The 15,594-nt window shown below is 35.7% G+C and overlaps 1 protein-coding gene across 1 annotated transcript in view; it reads right to left on the bottom strand.

The window, feature by feature from the left end:
* Positions 1-6,595: 6,595 nt before the first annotated feature.
* GOLT1B (golgi transport 1B) overlaps positions 6,596-15,594 on the bottom strand; it is a 14,007-nt gene continuing 5,008 nt past the window's right edge. Inside the window, exons 2-5 of the mRNA XM_003792449.3 lie at positions 14,606-14,697; positions 12,832-13,010; positions 9,842-9,923; positions 6,596-7,206 (exon numbers count right to left, since the gene is read on the bottom strand). Coding sequence (XP_003792497.1) covers positions 7,168-7,206; positions 9,842-9,923; positions 12,832-13,010; positions 14,606-14,697 — 392 coding nt within the window. The 3' untranslated portion in view covers positions 6,596-7,167. The remainder of the gene's footprint in view (positions 7,207-9,841; positions 9,924-12,831; positions 13,011-14,605; positions 14,698-15,594) is intronic.

The raw sequence follows: 15,594 nt of genomic DNA, 5'->3' as shown, positions 1-15,594 counted from the left end.
CAAGTATCTGGGACTACAGGTGCCCACCACAATGCCTGACTATATTTTTGTTGCAGTTGTCATTGGTGCTAACGCTTTTTTTTTTTTTTTTTTTTTGCTCATCAGATTTCATTAGTGTTTGTGTATTTAATATGTGGTCCAAGAAAATTCTTCTTCTTCTAATGTGGTGCAGAGAATCAAAAGATTGCACACCCCTGTAAGTTCAGAGGATATAAGAAATAATGAAAACTAAACCTCAGAGTGTGCATGGCTGGGAGAATGGCTACAAATAGAAATATCAGGGAGTTTGGAGAGGACAGACGTTTTGTTTGGAATTAATGTTGGAGAAGCTGATGATGTCTACCTGAAAATACTTAGAGAAGAGAGATTGGAAGTTGGGTACTGATATTTAGACTTGACAATTATATGCAGACAGGAAAACTGAAGTTTGGGTAGTAAATGAGAATATAAAATGTAACTTGTTGATAGAAACTTGAGAACTATTTATGGTCTTTAAGGAATAGGCAAAGCAAGAGAAAAACAGAATTGTCAGTACAGTGTTCTATTCTATGGTCATAAGAGAAAAGAAAGGTAAAAACTAAGGACCAAAATAATTAACACCAAAAACTGGATAAAATTTTAATTCTGCTTTAAATGTTAAATTTTAGGATTTTTTAAGATTATTATTTGGGAGTCATTGAGGGTGCAAAAACTTAGGTTATACTGACGCATTTGTTAAATAAAGTCCCTCTTGTAATTGTGTCCTGTGACCCCCATCCCCCTTCCCATCCTCTCCCCATCCCTCATTCCCCTATCCCCCACATGTAATACCCTCCTCATCTACTGCTTTCATAGTAGAATTGAGCATTGGATTCTCACTTCTCCACTCTTGTGATGCTTTATTAAGAATGCATTCCACCTTCATCCAGGTTAATACAAAAGAGGTAAAGTCTCCATATTTTTAATGGCTGAATAGTAGTCCATGGTATAATATACCACACAGCTTGTTAATCCATTTCTGGGTTGGTGGGCATTTAGGTTGTTTCCACATTTTGTTGATTGTAAATTGAGCTTCGATAAACAGTCTAGTGCAAATGTCCTTATGATAATAAAATGGTTTTATTTCTTCTGGGTAGATGCCTAGTAATGGGACTGCAGGATCAAGTGGGAGGTCTAATTTGAATTCTTTGAGGATTCTCCATACTTCTTTCCAGAAAGTTTGTAGTCTCACCAGCATCAACACAAAGTTTTTCCAGAGAATACCATTAAGAATCTGAAGTATGTCCAGGTGTTGTGGCTCACATCTATGATTCTAGCATCTGGGAGGTTGAAGCGGGTGGATTGCTTGAGCTCAGGAGTCAGAGACCAGCCCAAGCAAGAGCAAGACCCCACTTCTACCAAAAACAGAAAAACTAGCTAGGCATTGTGGTAGGCTCCTACAGATACAGTCACTTAGGAGGCTGAGGCAGGAGGATCACCCGAGCCCAGGAGTTTGAGGTTGCTGTGAGCTACGTGATGCCTTGGCACTCTACCCAGGGGGACAGAGTGAAACTCGTGTATCCCCACTCCAGGTCACTTTCCTCATAGCCAACCTCCATGGCTGTGTGGGCGGCTGACCGAGGGTCTGGGGTGGGTGGGAGCTCTGCTGGTGTCTCTCTGCTCTGCCCCTCTGCCAGACTACTCCTAAATTTTAAGATTTTAATTTCAAAGGATTGTAGAAATTTCCTTCATGAAAGAAATAAAATATGCTGTGATTATGTTTTAAATACAGTCATAAGTGAACCCCAGTTACTAGGTTACCTAACAAGTAAAATCCGTTTTTCCTCTCTCCAAACCCCCCAAAATGAAGGTTTTAGGAAGAGGACAGGACAATGAATCACCAATAAAACATGTTTTGAACTTACAATTTTAAGGAAAGGTAAATAAATGGGATGCGTTTCTAATAGCTGAGCTAATGAATTCACAAGCAGATGTTTTACGTCAAAGCTGCCATTTTCAATTTAATGTGCACACAGGAAAAGAATTGTTTTGACATATCATCAATATTGCCTTCTCATCAAGAGCAACATGACAGAGTGTTTCTGGTAATAGGATTTCCAAAGGGCATTCACCTCCATTAAAATGTTTTTGTTAAATCAGAAAAACTTTAAAAGATTTGAACAGATCTAAACCAAGAGATGGGCTTATAACAGTATTTGGTAAACAAACAAACAAACAAAATAAAACAGCTGTTGAGTAAAGCCATTGATTTTTATTCTGCTGAGAGGGTGACCAGGGACTGGATGTTAAACAAATTGGCTTCTAAACCTTTTTCAAGAGCACATCTAATGGAGACCATTTTGCCTTCACCACAGATGTTACATGGATTCTTGCAGTTGACCGCAGGGTACCCAGGACCCATTTAAACTATGATCACCTGTCACTGTTCACATGGCCTTCTTTCAGGGTTAGTGATCACACGGAAAACAGCTGCTGTCTTGGGAAAGATTATCTGGACAATATGGCCATTATGGTACAAAACTTCCAGAATGGCACCTTGGGTCCACTGTAGGTCCCCACTCTCTGGGGAAACCTCAGCCTGAAGTAGCACCAGCTGGGGAGAGGTGGCCCCTTTTCAAATTCTTGGCAATAGAATGCACATTCATTTCAGTAGCACATGGGACATTCTCCAAGTTTGATCATAGCTTAGGCCACAAAACAGGTGTTCTAATTACACAAATATAAGTCATCCCATGTACCTTCTCAGATGATAGCGGAATAAAACTAGAAATCAACCACAAGAGAAACACTCCAACCTATACAAAGTCATGGAAATCAAATTATCTGCTGCTACCAAATGATTATTAGGTTAAGAATGAAATTAAGATGGAAATAAAAATTCTATCATTTTTGGATAGAATAGTCTATCTATTCCTAATTGTCTGTTAGGTCCCTTTGATGTAGAGTCTCTCCAGGACAGTCCCCTAAGCCATGTTTCTAGTCAGCCATCTTCCCCTCTCCCACTTCATTTCTTAATTCTCTTCTTGGGATAGTTCTACTTCGAAATAGCAACTCTATTTACAAACACACACCTCATTTTGAAAAAGGGAAACAAAACCCGAAAACCTGCCCTTTTCATTGTTGGAAAGAAAGGAAAACTGAGTATCAGTGACTCAAACCAGCCCCAGCCTCAAAATCTTACCAGCAGCTACTGGGTCTCCCTGGCAGCCTCTCTTTTAGGAAGGGCAGCCAATCTGTAGATGTCACTTTTTTTTTTTTTTAAATGATTCCTGCTCTACTGATAAGGTGCTGGGTGCAGTAAAGTCAGTTTCTCAAATCCTAAGAAATGCAAAGGAGAAAGGTGGAGTCCTGCAGGGGCAGACCGCTAGATTTTACTTCCTAGTTGATAGAAACTGGCTTCCATGTAGCTGATTTCAACACGTAAGAGGTGATCAGTGGGCTCAGCAGCAGAAGAGATGGAAGAATTAACTTTCCTTTATTCAACCAACATTTACGGAGCACCTACTAAATGCCAGGTACTGGAGATACAAATGTGAGATACAAATGTGAATTCAAGATCAGGAGACTTTGAACCCCAAGAATCTTTTTCATAACCAATTCAATATAAAGTAAGTAGAAAGTTCTATGAGGGGCAAAAAAGGAGTAGCTCAGTTAGCTTATTGGGTCAGGAGAGATAATAGAAATGAAATTTTAATTAGACTTTGAGAGTTAAGGTTAGGTCATGAAAAAGTATGTTAGCCAATGAAGTTTGGGTATACTGCTTGTGTCCAACGTGGCAGCTTTCAGTAAACTTCCCAGCTGCCTATACCAATAGAAATTCAATAGCAACTTTTGGATGCATGAGTAGAAGTGACAGTTTGGAATCCCTAAATCTACATTAAAAAAAAAAGTTCTCTCCAAAAAGAAAGCTGTAAGAATACATATATAGGGAGAGTTGTAAAAGAAATCACATCTCAGAGAAAACTCCCAGAATTAAAGCTGACACCATTTTTTTTTCCTCCAGAGACACTTTCTCAAAATACAAATCAATTACATAGCTGGAGGCTGAACAGTCCTAATAAATCCTGGCTGGGAGAAAGTGAGAGTTGAGAATATATAACCCACAAATTCTTCTTCCATCATTTATTTGCAGGACAACTCAGGAGTTATTTGGAAATAAAGCTAGGAATTTACAAGTAATCTTACAGTTACAAACTCTTCATGGGGAAGTGCCACATCCTATTCTCCTTGGGTCTCTGGCATTTAGTGCCGGACTTTTTTGTTTTGGCTGGGGCTGAGGTTTGAACCCACCACCTCCAGTATATGGGGCTGGCGCCCTACTCCTTTGAGCCACAGGCGCCGCCCCTTAGTGCAGGACTTTTGAGTGCTCAAGGGGTACTCAGAAAGTATCTGCTAAATTACCCAATGGGCAGCACACCTTAGAATCTGATTTCTTTAAATAGCATGTTGCCCAAGGCAAGTGACATTTTTTTAGTTTTCAAAATTAAGAATGTTTTTGCTTACTTGAAGCCTGTGTTTATATTTCAAAAATTTAGAAATGAAAGATGTGAAGATTATTTTATAAACAAGAACAATATTGCACACAAGCCTAATTATTTTCCTCATTTGTTAAAACAGTCAGCTATAAAGATAAAGTCTAATTCTTAAAAAGGTGAGTTATTTTGCAACGCTAAATTAACTTTTAGAATTTCAGAATAAAGATACACTTGACCACCAGTGAATAGAAAAGTACCCTTTTATTGAGAGGTAAGACAAGTGTATTTACAAGATTCGATTGTTAGATAATATAGTGTGACGATGAGACTTTTTAAAGCAGCGGTATTCTGGGAATTACAGTTTGTAAGGGGGAAAGAAAAACATTCCAAATATGTCTCTGTTACAGAAAATACACTTGAACAAGGACAGAAACACTTAAGGCTAAGTAGGATTAGACCTTTTCCTCCATCTCTATAGAAATAAAGTACAAGTTTTTGTCACAAAGACGGAAGGCTGATTTGGGAAGGGAAGAAACAAACGGATGTATAGTGTTTCCTATCAGAAGACAGTATGTTTAAAAATAGAGCCTCACAAGGTTCTGAATAAGAAATATACAATGCTGCCAAGCAGTCCCAAGCTCACAGTTGATATTAATTGCAGACTCATTTAAAAGTGAAAACTGCTCCAGCCTCTCAATCTTAACTAAGGACTGGGAGGTTATCAAATCCTTTCAAGTCCAACGATGCTTTCTGGAAAAAGGGATCTCTGTTATAGTTCAAAGAACACTTCGATAGAAATTCATGTCTACAAAGGAGTTAAATAGTATAATGTCCCTTACATTAACAGATACTGTTCTTGCTCTAAAAAGGTAGAATTATTGAGCCACTGTAAAATCCAATGGTCAGTCAAAAATATGTATAACAGGGTTCTACAGGGCACCTCATATAAGTCATTCCTCTAGGTATATATATATTTGACACTCTCCAAGTGAGGATATTTACTCTTTTGAAGAACATTAAACACAACACTAGGCTATTATTCCATGAACTATTGAGGTAGGAGTCTCCATTTGTCAATATTATCTCATTTTCACAGGTATCATAAGTCAAATGCAAGTACCAAAAAAGTCAGTAATCCACAAGACTGAACCATTACACTATAGACCAAGTCTTTCCTTCTTTAGATGAGCAAGATTGAATGTTCTCTGCGCATCGAGACTTAGCTTAAAATAACATAAGCTGTGATACAGCTTATTAGACATGTTTGTAAATAAATACCACAAATTTCACTTATAATTTTATGTATTAAAAAGATTTGCAACTATTAGGAAAGAAGCAAACAGTGCATTCATTAGTGGTAAAACAAATAGTACTATGGCTATTGAAATGTGTTCCTCCATCTGCCACAAAAGCTGCCACCTTGGAAAACTAAAAAAGCAACAACTGCTGTTTCCTACTGTCAATCAGCAATGGTAGAAAAAAAAAAGAAACATTATTTTTTTTAGTGTCATTTTTTTAAAAAACGATAGCCAGTTTAATCACAATGAAATAACATTATTTTTCTGATTCATTCAAGATGAAGCGTGAATATGAAGCCCACGTCATGCCTAATGATTCCTGTTATGTTAGGAAAAAGCTGAAAATAAGGGAAAACTCAGAGTAAATGAAGAGCCCTTATAAAATAGTCATAAGTTAAACATTTTGTTACATGTCTTAAACATTACCAAATGTTATTTACTTTAAGTTATGAAAAACAAAAATAAAAACCACTGCTAAAATTTTTTAAAAATGTGAAAAAAAAGAAAAAAAGAAAAAAAAAAAAGGACTCCCAACCCCCTTCAAGCATGGAAAAAAATCCATTTGGTTTGCATCATTTAGTATCTTAAATTAAAGGTTATTAAAGGGGACAAGCTGTGTAACAGACTAGTTCATGGTCAAGAGTGTTCTTTGTAAAATGCTTACACGTTATGAATAATAGATACTTAGCAGGTAACATTCCCAAGAAGTATGAGTATTTCCAGAGTGTGCTGCTGACCAAAAAAGTGCTTAGTCAGCTACAATCTAGGAACAAAAGTTAGTTAAAGAATGACCTTTGTATACTTCAACAATGAATATCTAGTTTAGATTTTCACCTGGCTTTAAAATAGCAAGATCCAGAAGACTGACAAAAGTTTTATTTTAACCATGTTTACAAAAAAAAAAATGTGATTTGTACATCAAAACTGGGTTTTCCTTGGTTTGAATACATTAAAATGACATAATTCAATCCAATCATGCATCACTTTCAGAGACACAGTGCAACTGGAAATATTTTTGCCATTGTAGTAGATATTCTAAAAAGCAATTCCTATGGGTGCTCCTGAGCTTTCAAAATAAAAAGAAAAGAAACAGGCATCACAGTTCTCTAAAGATGGCTGTGTTTCGCACACCTTGTGGAAAAACAATTCAAATAGCCTTCAGAGTTTCAGTCTGCATTGTAACAGGGGTTTCCTCTCCCCTCAGTCTGCTTGCGGACTTCTCAGGTCACTTGACTAGAAGCCTGTTCTCATCGCTTCCTTGCTAATTGCTGTTGATACTTTGTAGGCTACACGTTTTAAACTTCTGTAAAGAACATTACAAGCTATTTCATGTAATTTAATTTTGTGCTGAATATTCTTCAAAAGATTTTATAAATAATACAATATTTTAAACGAGTCTTCAAATTCAATTGTTGTTATACCATATTGTTGCTTTCTCCAACTTTATCTACAAACTGTAAGGAGAAGAAAAACAGAAAATTAAAGAACGCCTATAGCATTATAAAACATTCTATCAACATTTTAACTGTTGATTTGAAAACCCAGCTTTATAAGATTCGTGGAAATTTAAAGTATGACTGACAATGATTAATCCAGTACTACTCACCACCATCTTCTGACACATAAATGTTTACAAAATTCTTTTTCTAGTTGTTTTTGCATGACATGTTATACATATGAATTTAAGGGTGCAACATGAAAAAATGCAACACAATGAATAAAAAAATTGTATAAAATGAAGATAACACTGCTAGCTTAACAACAAAAAAAAAATAAATAAAAAATAAAAACTGAAATGTCAGCCATTCATGCATTAATGAACCCAATAAGATATTTCAACTGACCATTACTGTGGATCTCTTCTGGGCCTATGTAGTCTTTGAACAAACAGATTTAACTCCATTAAGTTCAATAATTAACAACAGTTATTGACTAAAAATACTTTAAATGTGTATTCTGGACTTCAGACTGAAAGTGGCAATGACGTTAAAGCAGATTTAATGGCTGTAAGCATAAATTTATAATTGTTGAATATAAATTTTTACACCTTAGTGGTTAATTACTTTGCTTACTCCTCCCCAAGCATAAAGCCAAATGGCTTTACAATTCCACATGGTGATGAAAAGATTGAAACAAAGTACTGTATATAATTAGGGGAGATGTTAAAAGTTACATAACCCAAGTAGTTATTCTACTATAAAATTCTAGCAATCATAGTACCAACATTTTTGCCTCACTATTCACATTTTTACTTCAGCTTTTATTATAATGAAGCTAATGACAGGAAACAATCTATTTGCATTGAGTGTCCATTTATGCAAATACTGCAGAACCCTTAACGTAAGGACACAGTTAATTACAACTCTGTACCTAGCAAGTTTCAGTAAATTCAAAAGCCATTCTAAGTATAAACAACACTGACTACTGCGTGAGTTTGGAGTAAATGCAAATGAAATCAGAATATACTCCTATAAGCCTAGATTCCAATATTTTATTATAGTATCACAAATAGGGGACAGGAACATTGAATCTGAAAGTTGTTCCGAAAAAATACATGGATTCATTAGAATTTTAAGGTACATTTACATGGGGAGAAAGCACAACATTCTCTCTCCAAAAGGTAACTGAACTATCTAGGTTGTCTTGGCTGTGCTGTAAAGTTCTGACTCTAAAATTAACCAGGGGATGTAAATGGGATTAGGCTTAGAGTAGTACTTATTTTCTGAGGATAAGCCATCCTTTCGCTCCTTGGGAATTCAGTAAATGCTATGGACCTACTCTCCAGAAACATTTATAAAAATCTGCAAACAACTTCAGGAAGCTAATGGACTTTCTGCACCTAATGAGAACTTGTGATCTTTTAAGTTTGCCTTTAAGGCCAACGTATGGTAGGTGTTCAGAACAGACTTGGAATTATGAAAGTGATCAAAAGGATATACATATTTCTGACATGGGTCATATCTACAGTCAAAAGGATTGCTTCCAACTCAGCTGAATTCCAGACTACCCAGATTCTTTTCGAACTTAAGAATTTTGTTTAGTTTTGAAACTTAAGGATGTAGGCTAAAAGAGAGTCACCTGCAGTGTCTTGAAATTGACCAAGTTCCCCAAGATCAAAGAAATACCATCTCTCATTCATTTCTTTCAGCAAAAATGTTTTGAGCTCCATTATATACCATGTATTATGCTAGTCAATAAAGGTACAACAATGACAAAAATACAGTCTGTCTCTGCTCCAAGGAGTGTGGTTTCGGGTGGAATCTTTTCTCTTGACAATTAAAACACAGAGAAGTGCTATGATAAGAGTGTGCAAGGAAATGCTACAGAAGCACAGCCCAGCCAGTTACAGGGAGTCAGGGAAGCTTTTCCTAAGGAGCATTCTGAATTCTGAGCAGCTTTCTGAGCCTCCACTAAGAGATGTTATAATCTTCAAGTGGCAGTTTAGTACCAAACATATGCTGAATATTGAATAAAAGGAAGAAACTTCACTTGTTGATTTTGAAAATGTTCTCTTTAACCTTTATTATCAGATGTGACTCTATTTTGTCAAGGTGGAAATCAAGGCATGCAGTGGAAAACAAATTTGAAAAGACTGTTCAAGTTGTGGACTGATCTGGGGACAGAATCTTATTATCTGACTCCCAGTATAGTATAACAGTGTTTTATTTAACTGCCTTAATCCTCTGCCCTTGGTGATACAGTCTGGGAAAGAAAGTATGCGCAAAATATAATCATTTCCTTTTTTTTAAATATTATTGCTTCTCAAATTAGAGACTATATAAAAGTGAACTGAAAAATGCCTTAAACTCTTAAAGAAAAAGGTTGCCTAGCATATCATTCTGAGACTGTTAAAGAAGGGAATATTAAAAATGGAGACAGTGAAACAAATTTTAGGTTCTTACACGTTTAGCAATGATTACTTTCTAGTATTCATAGTAACTACGACCCATGTGATGTAGCATAGCATAATAAAAAACCTCATCATTACTTAATCATGTATCAATTACTCAAGTTTCTCGAAGTAGAAAGCATCAAAGAGTACGCATTTTAATGGTTTAAAAACATGTTGCTAAATACAGGATCACTTACTGATCTAATTCCTGGTAAATTTAAGAGAGATCCAAGGATTGGCACTCTTCTAATAAAGCCAACCACCACAGGAAAGAAGCCCCTGGGAGAGAGAGAGAGAGGAAAAAAAAAAAAAAAAGAGTTCTTAAAATTTACACATTTCCTATGACCAAAACTAATCACGAACCAAGTAAAAAGAAACTATCCTGTTAAAATTCTCAATGTTTTAGGTTTCTGACTTAGAATTATGAATAACTCCGGATGTAGTCTGAAGTTTTGTGATTGTTGGTAAAAATGTGAGAAGTACACAGTAAGGCCTGGCTCTGTTACACAGTCAGATTATGAATTATCTCAGTTCAATTGCCGACGCCGACGAGTTCTTCAACTACAAGGTGAAACTGATCAAAAGAAAGGGGTTGTCGAGAGCCTATGTGCAGAACTGTGAAAATAATAACAGTTATCATTTACTGAATAAATGCTAAGTGTGAACACATTTAGTTAACACTGAGAGACAACCTGACAGATGGTAATCTTCACAGTATGTCTCATTTTTTGGTAGAAACACAAGTCTACAGAAGTTATACAGCTTCCAGCCATTTAAAAAATCTGGTAGCTCTTAAGAAAGTGCTTCATTGAATTCTGTGGGTTGCTCTGCTAAATTAATTGAACCCAAGAAGGGCTCTGTGGGAACCCAATGAATAGATGGTTGGTTAGAAACAAGGGTCAAACCACCTGCAGCTTGCAAATGACATCATGGGGGTGAGGGGCTGTCTTGTGAGACTGAGCACTCAACTTATATGATCTATGCTATCTAGACAGTGTCAGAACTGAAGTGGAGGACACCTGGCTCATGTCTGCTGCAGGATTTTTTTAAATTTCAGAAGTAGTTTTTAGGTTGATGGTATGTGTACATATTTCTAAGACTATCACAATTGTTGGTATTTTAAAAAATATCACTGCGTGATCTCAAATTCTATTATAGAATTATAAACATCTAGAAAAATAATGCCAGAGTCTTGGCACTATACTTTGCATTAAGAACATCTCAGAACATAACAAAACCCGATATTTATACCATAAACATCTCTAAACTATGAAGCCAAGGCATTATTTCAACTTTATCAATGATGCTAAGACTCCCCATCTTTATTCATCTCAATGATCAGCTTTGGCTTTTAACCTTCATTACTAAAATCCCTATATAAATGAGAAAGCCAAAGATTTTCCTACAGACCTTAAATGGCTTGAGATTTCTTGGGCTTAAGTGCTCCTCTTGCCTCAGTTTTTCTATTTTTTAGTAGAGACGGGGTTGCTTTTGCTCAGGTTGGTCTCAAACTCATGAGCTCAAGCAATCCACCTGCCTAGGCCTCCCAGAGTGTTAGGATTACAGGCGTGAACCACCGTGCCTGGCTTGGCTTGAGTTTTTTGATGCAAGATACACCTGCCATGATGAACTCCTCTTCCTTCCTTTCTTGCCTTTAAGGCTCTAAGATCCTTCCTCCTAGGTCCTCTCCTGTACTATCTCCTAGTCTCTTCTTTCCTCCCATCCACCCTAAAATGTCAACAGTGTTCTAAAATTCCAATCAAGCATTTCTCTATTCTCTGCACTGTATCAACAGCCTCTTGACTGGCTTCTCTGCCTTCAGATTTTCTCTTTATTACACATTTTGACCTGATGTTAGACCAATCTTCCTAAAACACCTAAATGGTTCTACTACTTCTGACTTAAAAATCTTAGTGGCACCCCCTTTCTCTAACACTTCCCTAGCCCAGATTTGGTTATAAGATGAAGTTACACTTTTCTTAAAAAGCCACCAGAGGAAGTTTGTGAACTGGCCCCAAAGTTCTTTTCAGTTTCATCATCAACCATTTCCTTCCATTTACCACTTATTCCTCTTCTATGGGACCTTCCATCTTTCTAGAATAAGCTATATACTTTCATGACACTGTTCAGTTAAGAGTCCTTAACTGTTCAGTTAAGAGTCCTTCCCTTCCTCATTTAAAGGATGAATTCCTACTCATTCTTTAAGGTCCAGTTTATCCCATTTCTTATCTCTCCCTGGATTTGTTAATTCTTTCTACAATTATGCTTCTACCATGTTTCCCTGAAAATAAGACCTACCCAAAAAATAAGCCCTAGCAGGATTTCTATGCATTTGTTATATATAAGTCCTACCCCGATAATAAGACCTAGTGATGGGCGTGGCTATGCAGCGTATCTGCATAGCCATGCCACACATTTCCGCACGGAGAGAAGACATCCCCTGAAAATAAGCCCTAGTGTGTCTTCTTGAGAAAAAATAAATATAAGACAGTGTCTTATTTTCGGGGAAACACAGTATAATATTTTGCATGTACATCTATAATGGCAGTATGAATATATCTTACTGATATCTTTACAGTTTATTTCCCATGTTAGAAATGAGAGACTTCATAAACCAGATTTAACACTTAATTCATTTAAGTCTCCTGTGGGCAATTTAGTGCCGGTCTGTAGAATATGAAGGATATGCGTTTCTCGAAGGAATAATTAAGACCAACCTTTACTCATATGCATACTATCATTCATTTATTTGCTAACTGGCATCTGCAAAATATCGACTGATCAAAATCTCCCATAATGTATTTGATACAGGATGTTCTAATATGTATATGTGCTAAACAAATTGCCATCAATTGGCAGTAACTTTGAAATACAAGGTTCTATATACTAAAATGTTAGATTGATTGATCCATCATTGCTTAGATAAAGATATCAAACATAAAGATAATGCCTTAAAAATGCCAATAAAAAATTTTTATTACATCCACAAGATAATGTATAATGTTACTTAGGCAAACATTATAAACATTTTTATAATTGATTGATCTAAACTGTAATAAAAGATCCAACCTAAACAAAATTTCCTTCTAAGGAAATGATCATTTTCTTCCATGGATGCAAATATCTGGGGTTTCTATAATAATTATCTGAAACGCTGGTTTACTGAAAAAGAAAATGATTGCCTTACCTGAACAAGAGAAAGAATCCATAAATTTCGAAGATCATGCCTATCAAAGGCCAGCCAATAAGGACTACAAACACACCACCCAGAAAAAATCCCGTAGCTTTCATTTTATGTTTTTGAAAGAAGAATCTGAATGTTCTTTCTAAGCCAATTACAAAAGCCAGGCCAGCCACAAATAAAACCTAGAAGAGAAAGAAAATGCAACACAGAAAAAGTAGTTAAATACGCAGCATAAATTTGAAAAGTAAGGTCAAAGCTAAATAAAATAAAAAGAAGAACATGTGTTTGGCTTTAGTGTGGCCGACTGGCCAGAGAGAACTGCAGTGCACAACCAAGAAGCACAACTAAGATGTGGAGTAGACGTTTTCCACTCGTCTCATTCCTCTTCTATCTTGATTAAATGGGGAAAAAGAGAAACAAAAAAAGATTAGACATTACCAAGAGGCAGCTGCATTTGCAGTAGCTTTTCTAGTTTTAGCTGGAGGAGGACGGCTTAGTCAAGCAGATGAGGTGACAAAGCATCAAGAAGAAAGCTGCCAATAAACGTCACCCAAAGGTATTCCCTCCTGGTTCTGAAATGTTCAGCACAGGCTACAGGAGTGTCTGTGGGTGGGAGAAACACTGACATGGCTAACCTGCTGGCAGAAGAAACAATGCAAAGCCAGGAAGATGTGTCTAGTTTTGTTAATTCCAGAATATCTGGTGGTAGCAACAATGAAAGTACAACCATGTGTTCAATCAAATACACATATACAGTAGGACCTCCACAGTGGACCACCTCCTTCATTAAGCTGACCTCCTTTTCACAGAGTGGACATGAACACGTATTTAGCAGTACAGCAGGTCTAGTTCCTTATGCTGACCACCTCGTATGGTGACCAGTTTGTTATGGTCCTGTGGAGGGTCAACTTACAGAGGTTCTACTGTATTTTGAGTGTTTTCTAACCATGGACAAGAAATGGTGATCTATTAAAAGCTTGCTTTTTCCTATGTTTTATTTCCAAATACTTGCCCTTCCCTATCAACTTTCTTTAGTATATTTCTTTCTAACTTTTCTTAATATATATTAAGCCTAATGGTTAAGCTTCACATTTTGGGACACCAATGCTGTTTATATGATCATTTATGAAAACATCAACTGTGTTCAATTTTGCTATCCCTTATCTCTTCTTATTTCCAATGAAAATACATATCTAATGATATGTATTTCAAAGATGTTAAATCATTATTCAGTGACTTTACATCTCTGTAGAAGGGTTATTTCTAGAACTCTTGCATAACTTTCACATAGGGATAGCATACTATACATTCAAAACAAACAATATATACCCCATTCTAAGCGTGTTAACTATTAACTTAGAGATACACTGTATATGTTTAAAAGATTTTTAGAAATCTGTCTATGTCATGCAGCTGAATCAAATGTAAAGTCTCAGATGTTTAACGTTAAAATATTGTAATATATTTTCCAAGAAATGGGACTTTCAAGTGATTTACTTTGAACTCCTATTTAGAGGGAGACTTCATTTAATCTATTAAAAATCACATAACAAACATTTAACAGAGCAGTTATGGAATTAGAAAACCTCATTCATTGTTTACCTTTTATCTAAACAGAAAGTTGACAGGTTTCATTCCTGATGGAAATAGAGAATGTAATAGAAATTACGTATGAGTCATAGCGAATTATTTTCCCCAAATTTAATAGCAGGTAATAATTCATTTGTAGTTAAAGTTTCCTTATGAATTGAGTTAAAATATATATTTAAAAACTCACATTTCCAATAGCCAGTAGTGCTTTGTCAAAAAAGAGAATCATTCCAAAGAACAGGAAAAACACTCCAAATCCTGTTAATCCCATTCCAATTTCTGCAATATAAGTTATATGGTTAAGGGTAGAGAAAAATTAACGTCACATTATCATCTGTGTAAACTAAGTAAGAAAATATTCCAGTTTTTCTTTTGGCTGGTATAAGAAACATTGCAGGTTAACTTCATAATGAATTCATTAAGATTTACAACAAATTAACATCAGCAAGTCACTTCAAAATTTAAAACATGAAGGGAAATTTCTAACCCTTTTACATGAGAGAGCATTTCTGAGACACAGCCATAATAGAAAAAGATAAACCAGGATTCTAAACCTTTGGTTATATACTTTTTCCCCTCCCAAGAACCTCTCTGGCATCAGACAAAAATGTACAGGTTTCCTTTAATCATTTATCTATAAATGTATAGGTTTCCTTTAATCATTTATCTCCTTTTATAGTCTATGATTATTTATATGCGCAGTATCTGCAGTTCCTTCTTATCTTTATTAAAATCAATTCCTTTGTTACTCCATTAGAAATGTTAGGTCAACACCATGTACTTCATTTAATTATACACTATTGAACATTTCTCATAATGGCAATGAGAAATATTTTGAAAATCATGGTAGCAGTCTTCTCAAAAGTTAATTTTCAGGTTAGGGATCACTTTTCCCTTCTTGATAGCTTATTATAGATTTATCATCTAAAAATTCATTTAAACTATGAATCCATTCACATATTTAGAGTCCTAAAATCACCTCCAAAGTTTCAAACAATACTTTTTAAAAATCTAATATTAATATTCAAAAACAAAGAATTTTTGATCAACTACTAGCTGGGAAGAAGTGTTCTAGATATGGAATATATCATGGTGGTCAAATTGCAAGCTTTAAAGTCTATGTCTGTCCTGTATATAAAATTATTAATTTTACTGAACTTACATTCTCTAGGTCTT

The sequence above is a fragment of the Otolemur garnettii genome, unplaced genomic scaffold (assembly GCF_000181295.1).
Source record: "Otolemur garnettii isolate 467f Iridium unplaced genomic scaffold, OtoGar3 scaffold00057, whole genome shotgun sequence".
Taxonomy (NCBI): Eukaryota; Metazoa; Chordata; class Mammalia; order Primates; family Galagidae; genus Otolemur; species Otolemur garnettii.
The sequence above is the reverse complement of the archived record's forward strand: the minus strand, read 5'-3'. Positions and strand labels throughout refer to the sequence as shown.